Source organism: Tachypleus tridentatus, chromosome 6, assembly GCF_004210375.1.
Source record: "Tachypleus tridentatus isolate NWPU-2018 chromosome 6, ASM421037v1, whole genome shotgun sequence".
In the NCBI taxonomy this organism is placed as follows: Eukaryota; Metazoa; Arthropoda; class Merostomata; order Xiphosura; family Limulidae; genus Tachypleus; species Tachypleus tridentatus.
In genome coordinates, this window is record NC_134830.1 from 70,302,233 (window position 1) to 70,326,864 (window position 24,632).

The 24,632-nt window shown below is 29.0% G+C and overlaps 1 protein-coding gene across 8 annotated transcripts in view; it reads right to left on the reverse strand.

Annotated features, from left to right (window-relative positions):
• LOC143252767 (uncharacterized) overlaps positions 1-24,632 on the reverse strand; it is a 183,940-nt gene that overhangs the window by 5,733 nt on the left and 153,575 nt on the right. For 7 of the 8 annotated variants that reach the window (XM_076505426.1, XM_076505427.1, XM_076505429.1 and 4 more), the window contains 5 exons: positions 22,922-23,050; positions 21,495-21,595; positions 14,041-14,128; positions 10,921-12,825; positions 8,214-8,390 (listed from right to left, as the gene is read on the reverse strand). In XM_076505426.1, the coding sequence (XP_076361541.1) occupies positions 8,214-8,390; positions 10,921-12,825; positions 14,041-14,128; positions 21,495-21,595; positions 22,922-23,050 (2,400 nt within the window). The remainder of the gene's footprint in view (positions 1-8,213; positions 8,391-10,920; positions 12,826-14,040; positions 14,129-21,494; positions 21,596-22,921; positions 23,051-24,632) is intronic. The other variant, XM_076505431.1, reaches the window with a different exon arrangement.

Here is a 24,632-nt window from a genome sequence, read left to right on the forward strand (position 1 = left end):
TAGTTTTTTCATGTTCACAGGTGAACTTAATGTTGGGGTTTATTGACTTAATGTGATTGAAAAAAACTAAGTGTGTGTTCTGTAGACGTGAATCCAGCAATTGTATCATCAACATATCTGTACCAGTATAGTGGCAGGAGTAAGGTTGAATTGATTGCTTCAAGAAAATTGAATTCAATTGAAATTGTTTGAATATAAATACATCTCGTGAGGCTAGCAAAAATAAAGAAAGATCAATGTGTGTGTGTGTGTGTGTATATATATATATAAACACGCACACACTCATTAACTTACCAATATATTTTTCTTTGTCTAATTATTTCTCATTCACAGATGTACGCATTAACCCTAATAAATTAGAATTATGAAATTTTTTCATGCTTTCAGAGGAAATATGGTCAAGTATAGCAGTATTTTTATAATTAAGCTGTTGAAATCAGCATTTAGGTAATTATGAAAATACATATTTGGATGAATAGTCCAAAAGACTTTAAATAAAAAGCTTTATTTAAACATTTCTCTAAGTGAATTTTTTTACATGAAGGTTATTTTAAATTTTTAATTTAATTGTTTTGTTGTATTCACATTAATTTATTTTTTAAGTATGAAAGTAATAATTTCTACAAATATGGGTAACTTTTTATTCTACTTAACTAATATGACATCCTATTTTTTAATCTAAGTTAATATATTGAGGAAAATATGATTACAAAAGGTTATTGATTAATTTTTGACATTCTGTTGTATATGGAGATAAGGAATAACAAAATTTTAGTTCAAAATTTCAAAATAGCAAATTTTGAAGAAATGAAAGATGAATTATCTGCTTTGAATTCAGTAACTGAATCAATTGTAAAACTAAAATATGTTGGAAAATTTTGAAAATAAATATTTAAAGACTCAAGACTAGCATGTTCTTTACAGAAAGAAAATAAAGGCTACAAGTAGAAAAAAGGTTGCTTACAAAAAAGATAAAGGATGAACTTAAAGAAGAACATTTAAATACAAAAAGCTTCAAATGACTGCAAGAATGGGAGATTTGAAGAATCATAGATGATTAAAAGACTTGTTCAAATGGAAAGTTAGGAACTCTTAACTATATGAGAAAGGTGGCTGAAAATATAGAAATTAATAGTAAGGATTTTTTTAATTTATTAAGATTGGAGTATGATCTTTAATGGATGATACAGGAAGGCTAATATCTGAGGATTTGGTTATTAAATTCTACTTTTTTCTTCACTTTTTTGCAAATGAGAATTTAAGCAATATTCTTCATCCTGAACAGTTACTAAATGGAAACAAGACTGGATATCACAATTCAAATTATGAGTATAATTTAAGTGGGAATAAATTTAACAGTGTTACAGAAGAAAAAGATCTTGGTATTATGGTTGATCAGTTTCTTACACAATGCAAGTAAATTGCTGTTGGTAGTGGCAGAGCAAATAGGATTTTAGGTTGTATCTGCAAAAAGAATGGATACAAGTCTGAAAATGTTACATTGTTATTGTACAGGTCATTGGTCAGGCCACATCTGGAGTATTGTGTTCAGTTTTGGGGTCCTTACCTAAAAAAGGATGTTGAATTGTTGGAAAGGATTCTGAGAAAAGGTACTAGGATGATAGCTGAGGTGGAAAGATTGTCATATGAGGATAGTTAAGATATCTGAAATTGTTTTATTTTGAAAAATGAAAAGTCAGAGGAGATTTGATTGAGTTGCTTAAGATTGTTAAAGAAATTGATGGTGTTGATGCATCATTGTTTTCTGTAGATAATAGTAGGGATAGTAAGATTATGGGATATAAATATATGGGTGGGAGTCTTCAGCTGAAATAACATTTATTTTTTAAACAGAGTGGTGGTCTATGAAATGGTTTGCCTTCAAATGTAGTAGATGGAATTAATTTAAGGGAGTTCAAGAGAAGCTTGATAAATATTTGGATGATAGGGCTACCTTTTAAGTTTTTATTTTTGAATTTAGTAAAGAGGATGGAATGGAGTTTTTATCCTTAAATTATAAATATTATAAATATGTATGCCTGAAAACCACAATAGCTGTATATTTTCAAACTTTAAAACCACAAAAAATATTAAAATATTGAAATATGAAAATATATTGGAGACAGTCACCAAAACATTAGGAAAAACTAATAAAATTTCACTGTACAGAATAACTTATTCTTGAAAATTACTTAATTAGACATGATTGCTCACTGTGTGCAGGTTTTATGCAAATACGATTAAAATTAAGTTAAAATTGCACTGGAAAATCATTTGCTCATGAATTGTCTACAAAATAAAAATAAATTATCAAGTATTTTGGCTTAAAATGATCAACAGGAAATCTTTATAAAAATTTCTGTCTTTTCAACTATCACAGTCAAGTCTCTAGCAAAACAACAAGAAAAACAATCAAGAGCCAGCATAATAACTGTAATGTTTGAATATTCACAAGTATTATAAATGTGTATTAAAGAAACTTTCAGCAAGTGATAACTAATCTTGATTTCCTTCTTTGATGACATAACTACTGTGTTTCTGAGTGACATATGGAACAGCTTCTGATTCATCTTATCTATCTCTTTCATTAATAGCATTAAGAATTTTTACAAAAGTTGATTTTTTTAAGTACTGTTTTTAATACAAATTTTACACTACCTATTCATACTGATGAAAAAGTGAATAACAGAATCTGATAGATGATAAAAATTCCTTGTGTTTGTGTGTTTCTTACAGTACCATATGTGTGATTTTGTGGTGAATTACAAAGTAATATCATTATAATATTTAAAACATCATTATTATAATTAGCAATTGAACATTTCTTTCTAGGTCTCTTAAAAGGTAACCCACAGATTAAAAAATCAGGGCCTTAGTGTTTGAAGTAAAAATAATTTAGTGATATAACTAACATTAAATTCACATATATGCTACTTGATCTAAAGAATGAAAAACAAATGACAGCTCACATTGCAATAAGATAAATTAAAAATTACATAATATGATGTTTCTGATACAAATATATACATATCACAGCAGTTACAAATGCCTAGAGAAAAATAATGTAATTCATTGTTGGAAAACACTAAAATGGATTATTTTCACAGCAAGTAAGGTCTTCTTGTTCCTTTAAATAAATATTAGATACATAAGTAGATAAAAGGAACAGAAATTAAAAAATGTAGTTAATCTATTGGATACAGTAAATACATTACAATGTACAATATGTAACTCTAAAATTATAAAATTAATACACCTTTATATTTACAATTAAGAGCTGATGTTAAATGTAGGGGGTTTAGGGAAGTACAAAGAATTTCAAATTTTTATTTAGTATTTGAACTTTTACATTCCAAAGAATTTACACAATCTTTTATTTTATTATAACGTTCTTATAATCACTTTATTATTATAGTTTTAAATATATGTTTTAGGTTCAAAGAATGTGGTTTATAATTGATCAGGTAATTTTAAACCTTTGACTTGGAAACATATGATATAATTTTCCAAAATAACAGAAAGATTATAAATTAGGTGTCATCTAGTTTCTTTTACGAAAATATAAAAAAAGACTGAAATGAAGCATAGCTATTGATAGATATTTTGACCATGATATATAGTTGAAACCATCAGCTGAGAAAAAAAAGATCATAAGGGGTCACAAATCAATTTATTTTTTTTCAGTTTAGCTTGTTTTCTGAATAAACCTCCATAATTCCCATCAATGCTGTACAGAATATTGTGTTGTATTAGAGTCAGATAGATACACATAGGTACTAGGCATTCAGATCTAGTATCAAAAGCATTATGGTTTTGTCTTCTTCTTTTTAATGTAATTTTCCAACCAGTGATCATACAAGATGTTTTTTTTCTTTTACTATAATTAAAAAATACCAGCCACTTTGTTACTTCTGAAAGAATTATTTCTATATTAATTCTGTTTGTTTGTGAATTTGTTTGTCTATCAACTCTTCCCAGAATTTTGGAATTATTAAGACCAAATTTAATAGGCAAGCTTGGGTGGCCATGAAATGCCCTTATTGGTATGCTATAGTTTTCCTATAAAGGGGGCTAAATATTCCCAGAATGGGTTGCTAAACTTAAATCTGGCATCATATTCTTAATGATGAGAAACCCACAGTCACATTTCAATTCTCTCTTTCTTAACTTGAAGATGACCTAGGAAGGTCAAAACGTTGTTCTCTCCTTATTAATAAAAGGGTTAATACCCATAACAGCCGTTCTGAGATACATTTTTATTTCAAGTGGGTTCCTCATCATCAAGAATTACTTCACCACGGCAATTATATGAGAAGTGTAAGTCTTTTGTGTGTCTTTGTGTATTGTGCTATCTGTTTTAAACTCCATTTATGCTTGAACTTACCTATATTATGCCATTGTTAACCATACACGCTCATGCAATCCTAATGAAACTAAGAAACTGAAATAATAAAATCATCAATAAAAGAAATGAAATTTATTCCATCCAATAGTGAAGAAAGGAAAAACTAAACCATAATTTTGTGAAGAAAAAAGTATTGAAGAATTTCATCCAGTGTACAAACATTATCCATAATTTACAGAAAAAAACTACTAAAAGTCATGTTAAGCTCAAAATATAAAGAACTAAATGACCTACAGAAAAAAAAAATTAATCTAGACTATCAACTGGCCTGTTGCATTCATCCAGACATCTATGGACCCATACTACACAACATCAATCAACTCAATAGTAAGAATGACAAGGAAAAGAAGGCCCGCCACAACAAGAAACTAGATAAATTAAGGTGCAACAACAAAAAAAAGACACCAACATGACAAACCACCAACATACCTCATAATTAACAGATCTGACCAAAAAGTAAGCAATGAAGAAATACATCTACTCAACAAAGGACTTAACTTTGCAGTAACACCTAGAAATATTCCATCCATCGAAATGAAAGCCTGCGTGGAAGACCTAGCTAGAATACTGGTGATCCACTCTACACAAACTGAAAACATCAACAAAACAACGAAAAACAACCACCAGAGAGAGTATAACTTCAACAATTTCATCAACAGCCTGTCTTTCCAGGTAGAACTGAAAACATCTATTTTTCTGAAACATCTCAAAACAATATCTTAAACAACTTTTTCAAAGAATTTTCACACAAAACTATCAACATAATTTCACAGAAAAGAAATCTAAAAAACAACCTCACACAAAAAGATATTAATTCTATAAACAACTTAAGACAACAATATCAAAATTCTAAAAGCAGATAAAGGCAATGCTATAGTTATAATGAACACAAGTGAATACATTAAAAAATAAACATCTTGTCAGATACAAACAAATTTAAAATACTAAACACAAATCCAACAAAAACACATGAAAACCAGCTAAACAAAATACTACTACAAATGAAAAAAAAAACCAACACAATCTCAGAAAACATTTATTCTTACCTACAAAAGACCAGCTCACCCACACCACAACTATATGGCACCCCCAAACCTCACAAACCTGATTGTCCACTACGACTCATAATGTCGACCTATGAATCATTTAACTACAACCTCGGCAAATATATAGCATGGGCATTTTATAAATATGTAACATCATCCAGCTCATTTTTCAAAAACTCTTTCAACTTTAAATGTATTCTTAACTACATCATAAAGCCTTAATGGCCAGTTTCTATGTAATCTCCCTCTTCACAGAAGTCCCAACAACTGAAGCCTGCAAGATAGCTTTAGAACTTTATATCCAAGACCCCAACCCATTGATACACGCCCCCAGCAGCCAATTAGCAACCACTATAGAATTCACTACCACCAAAACTATCTTTATGTTCAAATAACCAAAACTACCTACAAATAAATGACCTAAGTATGGGGAATCCTGTATCACCAGTTCTAGCCAACACTTTTATGACACAGATTGAATCACAAGTGATCGATTCAGCCTTACACCCACAACTATACTGGTACAGGTATGTTGATGATATAATTGCTGGATTCACGTCTACAGAACACACACTTTTTTCAATCACGTTAACTCGATAAGCCCCAACATTAAGCTCACCTGTGAACAGAAAGAAAATTAACCAAATAGTATTTCTTAACCTCAAAATCACTAGAAATGATACACAATTAAAAACAGAAATCCACAGAAAAATCACCTATACTGAATTATACATTCCTTGGGACTCAACACATGAAACAAAAACTAAACATATTGAGAAACCAAATAAACACAGCCATAAAACTATGCTCACCTGATAAAATTAACAATGAAATCAACAAAATAAAACAACACTTCATCAACATCAACAAATTTCCTCAAAAAACTGTGGAAAAAATTATATGCACACACCTAGACCAACAACAAAAAAACAATAATAAATCCCAAGATAAAACAAACTACAAAACCTCATATTGCTGCATACCATATGTTCCTGACATCAGTGAAAAAATAACCAACATTTGGAAAACACTTATAATAAATCACAACGTTCCAGTTAAAATCAAAATTATTCAAAAACCAGGTACAAAACTAAAGCCCATACTGTGTAAAACTACACTGACAAACACAACACCAACATTATTTATCAAACACAATGTGATAACTGCTATAACTTCTATACTGGAGAAACAAGCAGAAAAATGGAAACTAGATTCAAAGAACACAAAAAAACACCTTCACATGTTTTTGAACACTGCAAATCAAATAAACACAACATAACCATAGAAAACACCCAGATATTAAGTAGGGAAACAAATATTAACAAATGCAAAATCAAAGAAGCCCTACTTATACAGCAACTAAAACCAAAATTTTACCAATATAAAGGAACATCTTTATATCTATACCAATTAATAATCTAACATCCACCTGCAACCCCTACAATCCCATACACGTTTATGCTCTCATCCCTAAGACATGTGTATGTGAACATTCATATTTAAATTCTCTCTTTCTTAACCTGAAGATGACTTAAGAAGGTCAAAAAGTTGTTTTCTCCTTCTCAATAAAAGTGCTAATACCCATAACAGCCTATCTGAGATACATTTTCTGGCATCATATTGTTTCTTTCAGATAGCTTCTTTGGGGGTTAAATGTCCCTTTTCTACAAATTTTAACCCCTAAAGAAATCATACACTATTGACAAATATTTTTATTAGGTAAGCAATGTTTCACAGTAAAGTCACAAATTTTAAGAATAATTAAAATGTTTTATCCACAAGTTCAACTACAAATGTTATTTAAATCACCTTTCAAAATAGAAAATAAATTCAGATCTAAAGATCTATTTCCTACTCCTATGCATTCCAGGATCATATACAATTACACATGTTGTGGCTGTAGTGCAACTTACTTTGGCAAAATGATATGCCAGTTACACCTACAGGCCTTTGAACATATGGGAATATAAAGCAGAAATGGTACAAAACTATCAAATCTACCACACACCACAATTGACACACACAGTGAAAACACCAACTGTCCTGTATTGATTATGAACTTCAGAGTCATCCAATGTTGAACTTTTAATTAAAGAAAGCTTACCTATTATAAATGAATTCCAAACCATAAATAATAACACAACTTCACTACAATTAGATCTGTTCTGAATACTTGTATAATACTGTTGCATTATCCTAACCTTTGTTTATTTTGGTGTCTTTTAATTTATTTCTTCTGTTTGAACTTAATAAACATTTGTACCTGATATTTTACACTGTTTAATTCAGCTTGCTGAAGATGGAACATGTATATTCAGAATCTTTCAATAATTTATTCTTTGTTACTGTAAATACACTTGTCAAATATTTGTTGTTGATGGTATTAATTTGTTGTTCATCACCAAAGATGTGTTTCTGTACACAGTTATGTATGAAAGCAGCTGATCTATCAATAAAAATTGCTAGAAGAAAGTTTAATACTATAAAAACAAAAAATGTTTACAAACACTTCACTCAATTGTCTTGTGTTTGTTTTTGTGTTTTACACTTCTAATTTTTAAACTAACAAAAGAAACTGAAAAAGCACTGAGAGGGAAAGTAAAAAGCTTATTACCAATTGCTCATCAATCTTGTATTGCAGGAAAGCATCAAAATGTATTTCTTATAAAGCCTCAAGTTAGCAATATCTTTTTAAGCTTTTCTTCTATGTTTTTAGTTTCATACATTGCTAAAAATCATGAATGATGTTGAAAATGTCCTACCATTCTCTTCAGTGTGCAAGTCTATGTTAGGTTTGTTCTGTGCTATTGTTGTCATAGAAATGATTGCGAGTTCATTTTGTTTATTTTCTGGAAAACTTGAAGAAGAAACCTGTCTTGAGGTAGTTGTAGTACATTGCTCTGAATCAACTTTCAATTCTGAAGGAAGTTCACCCAGGTCTTTGGAAATAAGTAAATAAAAAATATAACAGACACACACACATAGATACATATATATAAGCTGGTAAATTTAGAACTTGTTTTTTAACATACAATATACTTTTTATTATTCCTGAAAGCACTTTATTTATGCTAATAAACTACGTTAGAAACCTGTAAGAGAGCATCAGGTGATTTTTGTACCTGCTGTTAGCAATATAATAATATAGATCAATCTTTGAAGTTTATATTAAGATTCAATTGATTAATTTTGGTTACACAAGTAAACTATTAATGATTAATATTGTAGTGAAATGGATGTTTCATACCATCTTTGTTTGTAAAAATAAACGTATTTTGCAAAAGAGAAAACAATTGTATAATTTCATAAATTTACTTTGTTATACATTCACTACAGTTTTTATGTCGTAATGGGTAAATTTAACTATGTATTTCTTTCAAGATATTATAAGTAAAAATAAAACTAACTTCTTTTATTGTATAAGTGAGAAATTAGATCGTGGACTGGAGTAGCTTTCATTTGTTTGTCAAAATGAAAATTCTAAGAGGTGTATTACAGTTTTAGTGTGCAATGTTCATTCCTAATTTTGCTAGGGGAGTTTTTATTTATTTACAAAAGTGAAAAACCATGCAGTTAAGAAACTACTGCAGTGTTAGAGTGTTACATTCATAAGATCATATTTATCTGAAGTGTGGATAAACATCACTTTGCTGTTTCCTGCACAGGAATAATAAAATCAACTTCTATCTTTTAAAGTGTTTTTTAGTTAGAAATGCAAAAAAGATTAAGGTGAAGATTTTTGAAATATGCTATATCCTTGGCTTTGGAAACATTCCAAAATAGATCTGTATTAACTCATTGGCAGTGATCAAAAGTAGTTAAAATAATTAGTTAATCTACTAGATAAGCATACTTTAGACAAAGTACATGGTACATGAGTTGATATTTACGAACATGAGTATTTGCTGTAACGCACAAATCAGGTTTTTAGAAGTTCAATTCCTATATATTAATTTATTTCACATGATAAATATTTTTTCAGGTTATAATTACAGAAGTTAAAATTTTGGACCAATCAGATCATGGTTACGTTGATTCAAACCACTTTAGGACTACTGCATGTTGGAATATGATTCACAATTGGTAATGTCATTTTTAAGGCCTGAAGTTTTTTTTTCTCTTTTGCAGGTTCACATAAAACTTTTTCTTTGCTCATTTACCACTTCATAATTTTGTCTCACTTTATTAATATATTTATGATTTCAAACTTTATTCCTCATTTTTCATTTTTACTTCTTATTAAATTATTTTTTACATTTTCTGTACTTTTCTGGTAAAGTATTAAATTGAGCTGGAGGTTATTAGAATGTTTAGTTCTATTTTATTATATATTTAATTTAGAAATTAAATTATAGAGTACAACAAGTTTACACTGACTAATATGACATTGCTTGCTGTTTCTTAAGGATAAAACTGTTTTCTTCTATTTTATTAGAAAGAACATTTAATTGAAAAAATTATATGAGAAACATTATGTATTTTAGACTGCATGTAATTCATTATTTCCTACAACTGTAAACAATAAATGTGTGTCCTATAAATATTAAAACCAAAGCTCATTGAAAACTATTTTAAGTTTTTAACAATCATACTATGACAAAGCACCTTACAGAAAAAGCAACAACAACAAAAAACAAACAGTTTTGTTATAAGATGTTTAGTAAATACATTTTTAACAGATTTACCTAACTGGGTTGTCGATTTACTACAAATATTTCTTCACATTTCAATTCCATCTATAATTTATTTTATATAAAACTATTCTATGGTCATCCTTTAATTAATGAAGTTTTTATTTAATCTTAGTATGAATACCAATTTTCTTTTTTAATTAACACCAAGTTATGTATTACTGAATATCCTGAAAAATGCATAATACAATATTGTATATACAATTTTCATTTGCTAATTTGTTTCAATGCCTGTACTAGACCTGAAGAATAAAATATCTTTCAGAGATACAGCATTGAAATAATAAAAAAGTCATTAGTATGTTTATTATTTGTACAAGTATTTAAACCATTCAAAATGTAATGATAGTAGCAAGAACAACATCTCTGTGTATTCACACTCTTACAAATAAAAATTACAAAGTTACTTGCAAAAGTATCTTTATAAAAAGTTTTGAAAATAGTTAAACGCAATATTTATAATAGTAAGATTTACTTTCACATTACAATAAGACAAAAAAACACAATAACATTGGGAACTATAAACCAACTATGTTGTTATAATTAAGTCATAAGCAAAAAGTATTTGGTTCAATCATATTAAGACAATACATGAGAATAGACAATACACTTACTTTTTATTGATAGCTGCATGAAATCTTAAAGTTATATGTATTTCCAAATGAATCACCATTACTGTATTTGTATCAAAAGGTACATGCATTAACATACAACATGAAACTTACTATGTTTATGTTTGCAATTTCACAATATACTAAGATAATACAAAAAAAAATACCTTCTGTTGTTGGTTCATCTGATGGTATGAGTTTTAAATCTTTCTCAGGTCCATCTAACAATAAACAGGTTTTCTCTTCAGGTTGTACTGTAATCAAACTGTCTGAATCAAAAGTTCTGGTATCTGGAATAGACACTGGTTCAGATACAGATTTCACTTGACACGTTTGCATAACTATTTCTTCAAGTTTGTGATCTTCTACTCCTGACCTTTCTACAGCATCAGTTTTTATCACAATTCTTATATCATTATCTCTTGTTTTTCTTGATTCACCAAATATTTGCTTTTTTACTTCTGGTTGTTCTATAACAGGCACTAGTTCAACTATAGACCTTATCTCTGGCCGTTCAAAACTTTTTTGTGTCTGCTCTTCCAACTTTAGTTTAGTCACATGTTCACAGATAACTTCTGGATTTTCTAATTCTTCAAATAATTGATCTTGTGATCCTGATGATTTTGCAGGAGGTTTCTGTTCAACAGGAGTCTTTACTAGTTCTTGTTTTATGACTTCTTTAAAGCTTTGTTTTTCTATTTCTAACATTTGTCGAAGAGGTTCAGATTTGACCACATTTATGGTTTTCTCTGATCTTTCAAAATTTTCAAATTTCTGCTTTCCTATATTTATGTCTAAAAAATCTTTAGATTCAATCATAGCTTTGGTTTCTTTTGAATACTCCATATTTAAATTTTCTAAAACAGATTCAATTTCAGTTTCATAAACATTTTTTTCTTTTTCCGATCTTTCGGTCTCTAGCAATACCTCTGTTTTTTCAAGTTTTTTTACATGTTTAATTGTTTCTGAATTTTCTATCTCCTTTTTTAACTTACATTTTTCATTTTCTTCTTTTGTTATAAGGGGTTTACACATATATGTTGACTTTTCTTTAGTTGACTCTATATTTTCAAGAGTTTTCTCTTTCACTTCTATGAGTATGTCTTTTGGTTGTAATAAATCTTTAAACTTTTTTTCTTGGTGTGTTTTTTTGTTTTCAGTTTCTAATGTTTTTTCAAACATTTTCTCTTCTACTGATTCTGATTGTATGTATCGCTCAGGTTTATTAACAGCTTTAATATCTACTTCTAATTTCTCAAACATTTTATTTTTTTCTTCAAGGCTTTCCACATCAAGACAGAGTGCATCTACACTTTGAACTTCAGTTACTACTGTTTTTAGTAATTCTTTTGATTTCTGTTCTTCAAATTCTTGGCTTTGTATAGCAGATTTATAAGAAGATGTAACTTCAGATATAATTTGATTTGACTCATTTACTTCCTGAAATTTATTATTTTCTGTATTTTTTTCTACTAGTTTTATTTTCTCTATAGGAATCTCTCGCTCAATCTGGGGTTTGATTTTAGGTTCTTTCTTAAGTGTTTGTTCTTCTTTCCCTAGTTTTTCTAACTTTTCTTCTATTTCAAATTTTTCAACAAAATTTTCATATTCATAAATGAATTTGTCTTCTTTCATTGTTTTTTCTTTTAATGTTTCATGCTTTTTCAAATGTGAGAGCTTTTCTTCTTCCAAATCTTCCTCAGGTTTTTCTAGTATTTCCCATTTTGGACTTATTCCATCTCTATTTAAATCTTGTTTTCCAGATCTCTCCAATGCTATAAGTTTTTCATCAAAAGATTGTGACCCATCAGTAATTTGGGTTTCTTCAAGAAATGATATCTCTGCTTCAACATCTTCTCCTAGTCTTTCTGATTCTTTACCTTTTTTTTGTATTTCTGGATATTTTGACAGAAGATCTTGTTCAATGTTGGGTTTCCCCTTTTTCATTATAACCTCCTCCTTCTCTTCATGTTTGATTACCTTCTGAGGTGTCAATTTTACAGACAGTTCATTATTGACTTCATCCTTTAGAAGTTTCTCAATTTGTTTTCCAGGTACATGTTGTTGATCAACTGAGGATTGAAAAGTTTCATTGACAGTTGGACAAAAATGTTAACTACATTAAATTTATTCATCTAACTTTGGAGATGAACTATGTACCTAAGGTGATAATAAAGGTCCAATATTGCTGCAGTGAAAGCAATAAGCACAACTTCCTTATCAAGCATGAGCAAAGGCATACGTTAAAAAACACAGTCTATTAAAAAGTAATATGCAATATGTATTACATGTGCCACTATAAAACAACAACAACAAAATATCAAAAATACAATATTTACCAATGCAATCAGCAAATACGTACAGAAATAAAATATAAAACAATGTCATGCACAAGATACCTAAATTACACCAAAAAAGCATAAATTTCAAATTATAATTACAAGAGCATAAGGTAAAAAAAATTAAAACAGACACTCATCTAGCAAATGTAGAAGCCACAGAAAAATTGTTTAAGATATATACTGAAATGCTAATAGGTTATAAAAATATCTGTGCTTAAGAGATTTTTTTGAGACATTATTAAAAATATTAAATTTTTTTAAATGTTAACAATTTTAATTAGTCACGTGCTAAAAGTTAGGTATTTATTTTACTCAAAAATTAATTTCAACAAAAGTGTTGATACTTTTTTCCATGACCACGGCATAAACATAATACAAACAAAACGTGCGACAAAAACAAATGAGAAAACATACATAAGTGCCACATTCAGAGAGCTATTTTTATGTTTTGTGACTAGATTAAAACACTTGCAAATATTTTCTTTGTATCTCTCTTTTAACTGTTTTTATATTGCAAAGCTGCATTTAAATATATCAGAGAACAAGAAAAATTGTACAAGTGCAATGCACATATAGTTTACATAGACTTCAGAGGTTACAATAATTCATTCTAATAAATGATGAATGTAGGAAGTGACTTAAAAGTAATATTCTAATACATCAGCATTAATTTTGATCATAAAATAATAAAACTACTTTTTACTCCAATATTATAAAATCTTTCTGCAGCATCTGCTTTGTTGGACTTATATTTTCAACTGCTAAGTTATAATACAATGAAAAGATCTTCCTAGGCATCTTATAAACAACAATATTTATAAGCATTTCATATTTTAATATTAACTATGGGTTTACTTAAAAACAGTTGAAACATTTCTAAGATGAGAATCTATCAGTCAAAGTAATAACAATATATGGTGTAAAGAAACAAAAGAAAAACATTACCTTCTTGTTCCTTCTGTACTAGTAAAGACAGCTGATTTTCATGAGCAGAGCCATATTTGCTTCTTACTTCCTCAGCTAGTTCTGTTTCCTGTGGGGTTTTGTACCATTGAATATTTCTTAGTCCTTACAACCTCTTTTGACTTAACTTCAAAATAACTATGACAGATTACTAACAGCTTATATACTATATTATTAAAAGGTTTAGTACATCTTTATAGCAGTATAATATGAAATGCCATAAGCAAGCTTTTGAAAAAATAAAAATATCAGCTATCCATTCCAAAAATGCACAAAGAAAAAAAAAATAAACAGAATTTTAGCTTCATAAGCCACATCTAGTGCATTAGAAAATGCAGTATTTAACAACATTTTCCTTTAGTGTTGTAAAAATGTATTTATATAACATGTCAAATATTTTATTAAAATGTATTTCAAATCAAAATACATTTTTCATACAGGTATGCACAATACATGAAAAGCAAGGCCCAGCTAGTAAAAGGGGGGAGAAGAGGCAGAAACTTTAATTTGCAAAAATACATGAAGAAAATCAACATACTCTAACATTTATCAAACACTATTCTGTTATTGGCAGGGAAAGATTATAGCAAATGTGGACTACATTATAAAAATAACCTTTAAGCTTAGCAAATGTTTCTAAGAAATATAAAGAGCAGAAAGACAAATGAAAATAAAGAGCAAATTTTCATGAGGTATGTTTTAATAGTTTATTTTAAAGGAATACACAACAGTGCAAATATCTAAATAATATTGTGTAATTTTCATCTGTAGTTCAACATATGAAGTACCTATTGTGTAAGTATCCTATGCACAAACTTTCATATATCTCAAGCCAGAGAAACAGGTATGTTTTTGTTATTATATAAGTTTCAAAAAAATTATTTGATTTTATCTGCTCGTATATGGTGTTTTACTCATTACTTATTCAGCTTTAAGCTTTTTCTTTCATGTATTTCAGTAATGAAAATATGTTTTCAGAAATAGTTAGAATAAATATGTCTTCATTTCTGTTGTTATTTTATTTTGATAATAACAGTAAAATTTCTCCCTTTAAAGAAGTCAGTAAAACAAAACACACACATTACAGTTCAGGAGCTTTACCATAACAGGGTAACACAAGCAGCAGATCATTTCTCAGTTTTCTGTGAAACACCACTTTTTTATTCATAATATAAAAAATGTCACAGTGAGGAAATGTGCATGATATTGATCTTTTAAGATATCAATAGTCATTTATACCAGATTGATTGTGGTATTAATATATTTTTTTCATTATTTAATACAAAAATACATAAAACAATATACACTGCTGAGCCTGATCAAGGATATTATCAAATAAAGTAGCAGAGTAAGTACACTTCTAATAAGTGTACATATACAAATAGAACACGACAATGCAGTCTTAAGTTAACAGCCTACATGCCAAAATGAGTGAAAAAAAAGCTAAAACAAAAAGTAATGCTTTTTCTTTCCTGCTTTTCTCTATATTGATGATGAATCAAAATACAGTCACCAAACTCAACTGATGCCAGAAAGATGGGAAAAGAAAGAAATATATGAATGGATGAGAAAACTTGGAATTGTAGTGATTATGTGTATATCAGTTTATCATAAGGTTTCTAATTATATACTATTCTAAAGACTGATAAAAGTATCTTAAGACTATTTTAACACAATAAAACACACATATTTTATTTAACACACACACACATATATATCTAGAGGATTTGGATAAAATATAATGGAAACACTTGTTAATTTCTAAATTTTCTTTACTTATATGGAACTTGTGTTCAATTTGTTCATAGAGGTTCAATAACATTTAAATTTCGTGACTGTGGTGGCCACATTAGGTGCTCAAACTCTCCTTTTAATCACTGAACCAATTTTGGGAGTATGAGTTGTTGCACTGTCTTCCTGAAACACATTAACTTTGTTTGGAAATAAACTGTTCACCACAGGGTGGATTTGGCCTGCAATGAACTCTAATAACCATTTGTTGTCATTTGACTTTTTAGTGAGACCATATGTTCTAAACTATTCCAAAAGCAAGTTGCTCATACTGTCATAGTGTCTTTACTATGCTTAACTGATGATGGAAGACATTTATAGATTTAAGCTTCTTTTAGTTTTCATCATACATGAACATTTTTATTTTATAGGAAAATTGTAAAAGATGATTCATCTGTTCATACACTTTCTTCCATTGGTCTAATATCTATATTCTTGACAACATTTCAATCAAACTTTTTGTTTTTTGGTATTATTAGAGGTTTTTGAATGGTACCTATAATATGATAACCCATCTTCTGCAGTTATCTTTGAGTGTTTTGACAGAGTTTGACTGATGTAGGCTAATATTGAGTTCCTTGTACAATTTTGATGTTCTGGTCTTCTGTTTTCATCTGAGTATTCAACTTTGTTTTTTAACCACTATTACATTTGTCTGGTTTTATTTTATATTTTGATACTCATATTGGCATCACTTTTGATGCTGTTCTTCTGGATATATTCATTACATTTAGGTGTTTGTGTTACTGAGAGTCAAGGTAAATGTTCATCTACAAGCATGACATTTTTGGAAACCTGATAAACTTTTAAGTTAAAGATTTTTGAAAATGTTGTGAATAAAACAACAAAACAATAATGTTTATTTGATTACAATCAAATTTAATGATACATAATAATTATATTCGTAGTTAAGCAACCACACATATACATTTTCCCTTTAAAAAGACAAAACAAACAGTGGTGTTTCCAATATTCTGTCCAAACCCTTTATGTGTATTGCTATGGTTAAAACACTGATATAAATACTTTTACCATCTGAGCTGCTAGGGTTCAAGTTCAATGTAGAAAATTTCCATCCTAATAATTACAGTTTGGTGTCATGATGTATATGCTTCTACAGTGTGAAGTTCAGTGTAACAATAATTCTTTTAAAGCTATAATTAAAATATAAACTGTTGACACATTTTTCAGAATTCAGCAAGAGTAATATAATCTGAGAAATAAATATAAAATTCAATGAAGACTTAGTTATACATTGTATAGTATGTTAAACTGTGTGTTTTTTAAAATTTTGACAGCATTACAGTAAATTTTTTGAATGTAGCTGGTGTGAAGTGTGCAAACCACATCATGGCAGTTGATTTTCATTAAATTCTACATATATGCATATCTTGAAACAATTAAAAGACCTATCAAAACATAAAAAATTTATGACAATTAGAGCTTATACAATAGTAATGGAAAATCATAAATGTAAGTGAAAGAAATGTTATGTAAAAAGGGAAGCTGCCCCTTGCCTAGAAAGAATCCTAAACATCTTCTTTATATAAAAATGTAATTAGCAGTATAAATTGTTTAAAATAGCTTTCAAGCATCCACATCCAAAAAATTCTCCAAGTTTTCTCAAGATTTGTGCCTTGACTACAAGTACAGTTGAAAAAGAGAGAGTGGGTAATGGTACACAACCTACCTCCAACAATACGAGCCTCTGTCATGGAGAAATTATCAGGAAAGAGGTACATGTAAGATCTCGTTAGGCTAAGAAAGACTAAAAGAGTTTGGTAGCTGCATGGTTAATCCAAAGTATGTGCAATTATGCTTACTTCAGCATAAAAAAAACATAGTGTTTAAAGATGCTGAATCTCTATTTAAACTATTTACTAATATTAGTAATAGTGCAATGTACAATAGTTGTACAGTATTCATACAGCAAATCATAGTTCACTTGTTCAATTATTTTCTACTACATAACATCTGTCCTTTCTTCACTACATAATTATTTACTTATGTACCAAGATTTAACTCATTATGATTATAATTAAGCTGATATGAGTTTGATTGATACTCAGCTACATATTCATAGGAAATGTACATTATTGCTGGTTTGTTTTTCACAAATAAATCAGAAAAACACTACCTTTTTTAATTTACTAACCATAAGTTAACTATTAGCCCTAAAAGCAAGGAAAATTGTACATCAATTCTAGCTATGAAATACAGTTACTAGGTGAGAACAATGTTATCTCATGATGTGATCACTGAAATCTTTGTGATCAAACACTTTTTAAAGTATTACATATATTTAAAATAAACACTTGCTTTCACCTAAATTGCTTAAATTCTTTGTATTGAAGAAAGGTGTTACATTTGCTTTTTATATATATACACAAACAAGTAAACATCATAAAATACTGAGATCCAGTTATTAAAGGTGACAACATCTTAAATCAGACAAACTATTCATAAAGTAACTGGCATTTAAAAAAGTACTCAAATATGTGTATGTAAACAACTTCAACTACTGTTCTGTTATAATTAACATACAAATAATTTCTCATCATTAGTAACCAGTATTAAAACATTACAGAATGACTACATGCATTTTGTACTACATTAAAACTTGCATTGAATGCTATTAAACCTACATAATTGTATCAAATAAGAGACACAAATAAAGTAGCTATGTATTTATTACTTGTCTCCAGCTTATAATTTCAACAACTGGTACTCAAATAGAGAAAACTAGTTCTTGAACAGAACTTTTTGAACAACAACATGTTTTTGTGAATTCGTCACTATATATTTTTTACCAGAACAAGTAGAATTACAAACATTTGTATTTTAACTCTTTCACTATTGGATTCGTCTTCAGAGGATTTCTCACAATAAGGAACTGAACTAACTTTATTGAAGTTAATAAGATATATTAATTTAGGGCCAATTATTTTGCATAAGCTTTTGCCTTGATTTCAATGTTATTTTTCAGAATATTTCAACCATGAATTTAGATATAAAACTAATAATCAAAAGATATAAAACATCATTCATTGAATAGATATGTGATATAGTCTGTGTATAAAAAATTACTATTAACCCAATTTTCACTTCACAATGAATGGTAAGTAATCTGAATCAACATAAATAGAAGTCACATTTAAATGCATAAACAGTTTTTACATTAAAAGCCACATATGTGACAAAGACAAAACATACTTTCTTTATAATTATACAGCAAACTAAATAACATTTCACTATACACACATAGTTACATATTGCAAAACTATGACAATAACACAAGCTTTAAATAAGTTAACTGTGAATGTCCAATAATTTCACTGACATATAAGTTATGCTGTTCAGTAACATCAACTCAATATTTCCTTGCAGGCAAGCTCTTTTACAGATCTGTCTTTACTAGCATTCTGTTGGTTATCTTAAGGCCACAGAAAGAAATGATCATCCACTTTATGGCTCTCCTATACATCTGGGAAGCGTCTAAGAGCAGAATATTTTCTCTGCTTCTCTTCTCCGATACATTTTTATCTTTGATGTACCAGAAGAGATATGTTGTATTACTTGAAGTCTTAAAAACAGCCATTTCTAATAAAATTGGTTAAGCTTAGTACAATAGTTCTTGAAAATTCAGAAATATTACAAATAAAAGTAGCCACAAGTTTAATAGTCAATTACTGGTTTTGAGTGCAGAAGATAATGGTAAATTACCACAATGAAGTCTTCATTTATCTTTCATTTCATCACTTGTGCTGAATGTCAGTCGAAGATACTAAAAGATTTTGATTACAGGTAAAAACATATGAATTATGATGTTGCTTGAATCCAAAATTCCACCCTCTGTTTCGTATTACAATGAAAAAAATTCAACTTCCATATAGCTTCAAGTATGGAATACTTAGTGCACATGCAATATGAGATGATTAGTTGATCACTTATACTGGTGTCCATATAGATAATATAATATCAGGACATTTCTCAACTTTCACTTTGATAAGATATAACTTGCCCAATAAAGCCAGAAGTAAATGATGAATTAAAAACAATAACATGACTAACAAAGTCTTTACATTATTCAGTTTTTTTCAATCCAGATGAATAATATAACAGACAATATTATTTAAATAATGGTTACAGATACTGGTCAAGGCATGTACAAATAATGGTTTTCTAAAATGTTCAGATTTGTGGATAATTGGGAGTAATTTTCATTTTGTTGAAAAAGATGTGTAAGTATTTTCATTTATTATTTTATACTGGATTTTTCATAATATCCAAATAGAATTTTCTGTGTTCTCACGGTGTATATATATATATATTTCCATCACTTCCAGTAAAGAGCACTTTATACAATCATTTAAGTCCATTGTATTTTCATTCTTTCCTTGAAAAATGATACAACAATGACTTCTCTCTGGTTTTCTATTGTCCTAAAGTACAACTAATATTTTGTGGAACAGTGAGAACAATGCAAAGGCTTCATCACTTTTCAAGAAGATTGCAAATTAAGATTCTGTTAAAAAGGTTACATTTGTTAATTAATTTTAAGTGTTTTTTTTCTTTAAAAAATATATCGAATGATAATCCAAACAATTATTGAATAAGTTATATTCAGAACCATAACTAGTATGACTGCAATTTCTCTGAATCACATCTTTCACATTTTGTGACAGTTATTATGACAACACTATGAGATTTAATTCTTTCACCACAACCACCTACACTAAGGCATAACATCATACAAACTCAAATTCAGTGCCACACATCTTAACTGCTGCATTTTCACAAGTAATAACTATATAAATATGTAATAAATAATTTGTTGTTTAAAAATTATTGTTAAAAACTTGGAGTTTTATTACTGACTTCTGAGCTAATGTGTAAACATAAAAGCACAATCATGAAACTGATCACTTCAATCGATTTTGTAAATTATTTAAACAGCAATAAAATTTCATCTTAGCAAATTGTTACTGAATTTTTACAAACACTAAAGAACATACACATAAAATAAAAACACTATAAAAATGACATCATAATTATGAAAATTTTGCAACTGGATATGATCATCAAGAAAGATCAAATTAGTTTTTGAGACAAAATCTACATAATATCAACAACTTTTTAAATCACTGATTAGACTGATATATTTTTATAGACATGTCACTAAATTATTTTCTTGTTGTAAGTTAATGAAATACCACAATCAATTTAAAAGCTTAGGCAAAATAAGGTCCTCACTATGCAAACACAGTTTGTACCAGTTAACACTTGTGCTACTAAACTGATCTAACATTTTTGTTTAACTGATGAGTTTTTATATTTCAGAGTAATTTTATTGGCTTGTTTGCACATTAATTTCCAATGGTGAAGGAGTTAAAACCAAAAATTGCAGCTGAAAATATTTTATAACATGAAAAACAGCATAGTAGTAACACACAGAAACTACTTATTCTGTTTTATTAATAACTGGACAGCAGGAAAAAGGCCTCCAATTTTACTGTAAAGACTGTTACAATTCAACGAATATACAAGCCTCTAGCAAGCAAAAGTCTTTGAATAAAAAAAATTATACCTAAAAAGAACCAACTCAATATAAGAAATGAGTATATCATTATATGTAATACACGTACTTTCATTATGTCCTGTTCATCATAACACATAGCATGGACAGTATCACGTTTCAGCGAGATATCTCTAGAGGAGCCAAGTTCATCTTTGAAAGTGTCAAATCCTGCATAGAAAAGAAAAAAAATACAACAATTAGATAAAATGAGCAGACCTATTATGACCTATTGTTCAGATTAGAATATTTGCTACTGAAAATTTCATATGAAAATTGGAGTTTTGCTTTTCTGGTGCACCAACTCTTCAACAATATATCATAATACATTATTAATCAACTTTTTAATAGAATAATAACAATTACAGTAGCCAAGTAGATATTTTCTTTAACAGTGTTTTCAAGAGTATAATTAAAAATAGTAAATATGATTAAATATGAAAGATTGTTTTAACTTATATTAAACCAGCTATTATTGAAAATATGGTCAATAGCTGCAATATGGCAATGTTAATACATGTAACAACTACAAGATTAATTTGATTAACAGAGAAAGAAATACAATCTAAAACATACTGGATAATTTTTTGCACATAAATTAGTCTAATACTTCTATTAGAATTTCACTTGCTGCTTGGAATGAAGAAGTTTTATATCATTCCATTAAGTCTAAATGCATTAATGATAAAGATGGGACATTTACTTTCTTCTTAGAATAAATTAGCTCCATTGCATCAAAGGTACATACAAGTACAGATATAAAATGGTACTTACACTTAGGCTCTGGTCATAAAAAAAAATGTCTAACTTCTCCAAATTAGCTCATAATTAAAACCAATTTGTTGATTTTTTCACCAATTTCTAAAGAGAGAAAGGACACTATGTGAAGAAATATGAACTACCTCTTATTCTGGAACAAAAGAGAGATAAAGAATCTTAGAATTCTTTCACATACTTAAAACCCACAATTAAAACCATTTGTTATTGTTTTTTCACCAACTTCTAATGAGAAAGAAAGGACACTGTTTGAAGACATGTGAACTATCTCTTACTCTGGAACAAGAAAGAGATAAGGCAGCTTAGTATCCTTTCTCATACTTGAAAATGGTGCAAAAAGAACCTGAAATTTTGTATGTCCTTTAAGTATTATAATAAACGAAAAAAGAAAGTAAACATTATCATTATGTACTACTAACTACCTTCTGGGCTTTTTCAAAATATGTGGAAGTGAAAACAAACAAAAACATATGTACTAAATGTATCCAAAATTTTTCTTTAGTCCTTACTCTTTACAGGTTCAGTTCTAAATATAATTTGCATACAAATTAGAAAGACGCATTTCTATTATACCTGAATCGTTTGATATTTGAGCATTTTAGTCGCTTCCTTTCTTAAAATTCAGATCCACTTAACACCAAACAATACTGATCATAGTGTGTTCAATTAAAAGATGTTTATTTCAGGTATAACATAGGAATTTAAAGGCTACACCTTTACCTGACTGATCCAAATGCACTTTATTTACTGCCTTCTTCACATCATCAGTAATAACCTTCACATTAACCATGCATCTGTTGACAATATCCTCTCTGTTGATCTCTCTCAGAGCCTTTTCCAAGCTATTGCCTTAAAAAAAAGGGTTAAAAATCAAACCCCAATATAATAACTAAACATTAGAATAAAAGAAAAATTTAGTAGAAGTTCTAATTATTTATTCTTTACTTCTGTGCATTGTTAAATTTACAGTAGGAGAGCACATTTAAGATAAAGCAAAAGCAATCTCTGTTTTTTCAATTTATTAAGTAAAAACACTGACATGTGTGTACGGTGATATATCCACCTAAAAGCTATATAATTACTTTAATGTCAAACTGATAGGGTTGTATTTGAATATTAGTTTACCAGCCAGGTTCCCTTGGTTGTTTTGTTGTTATACATAGCAACTCTTCCTGGTACCACAGTGTGTATAAAAGCAGAATATTATACCAAAGCACTGGAGAGATACCTTCAGTATAGCAGTTACATTGTTTCAATAAAATATGTTCTGAACTCCTACAATACAACATATTAAAAAAGTGTTATCATAAAATAAATATGAAAGATAAAGCATAGGATAACACTAACAATTTTAATGAATATCTCTGAGATATTCATTGCTACCCTAAAGTATGGGAAAATGTTTTTTTCTTAGTCATATCATGAAAAATGTAGGTAATAAATACAAAAATACATCGATGTTCAAGTGATAACTACTAAAGTTAAGGTACGTTTCATGAACAAACTTATTTTAGTTAATGAATATCTTTCTATAACTACACTGCTTTTCTTTATATGATTTTAGGTTTAGTATTGTGATTTGCAGTACTTTATTAATTACTAGCTATGTGTATTTAATTAATCACTAAATAAATAAAAAAATGTGCCAGTGACTGATAACCTGCTCAGAACAGTGACTGTTAAATAAAACTTTGTTTTGTCTAAGTCAACTTCAGTTCTTTTAATTGTCTGCAATGTGTGCTCCTGCAATGCAAGCTTATATCGTATGAGTATCACAAGCTGTTCTAAGTTATTATATTCTTATACTGGATATATATTTTCGACAGGCACGTACCTCTTTCACATGTACAGCTATTCTCATACAGTGTTGCCTTCTGTAGGCAAAAATGTTTTTGATGCCAAGCACCTTGAACTCCCACATATTCCATGATCAATGCGTTTCAACTGCACCTCACAGGTAAATCAGTATACCACAGTATACCAGTATCTCAGTCTCACAGAAGAAAGATTGTAGAAGAAGCATCTACAGATAAGAAAGTGGGGAAAACTAAAATGGATGTGATTCAAGATGTAAAGTGGCTAGGGCACAATGTACTGCATGCGGCTGATGAACTTCAGTCCAAAAACTAAACTTTATTGGGAATATAACCTCTAATCTGTGGTAGGAGGAGGGTACACATAGTCTTCACCTCAAGTTAAGCAGAATGTACAAACCAATCTATGAAAAAGGTACATGTGTGCCAGAACTAACCATACATCCAAGAACCCGATATCCAAATGACAATAGGAAGAGATGTACCAATATGGCAAGTCACATCAAACTGAAATTTGATTAGAGAGGCACTCCACTGCACACCATCAGTGTCATGCAGTAAAAACTCCCTGAGGTGAAGTATGAGAAGGAGAAATGTTGCCACAGTCAATATTATCC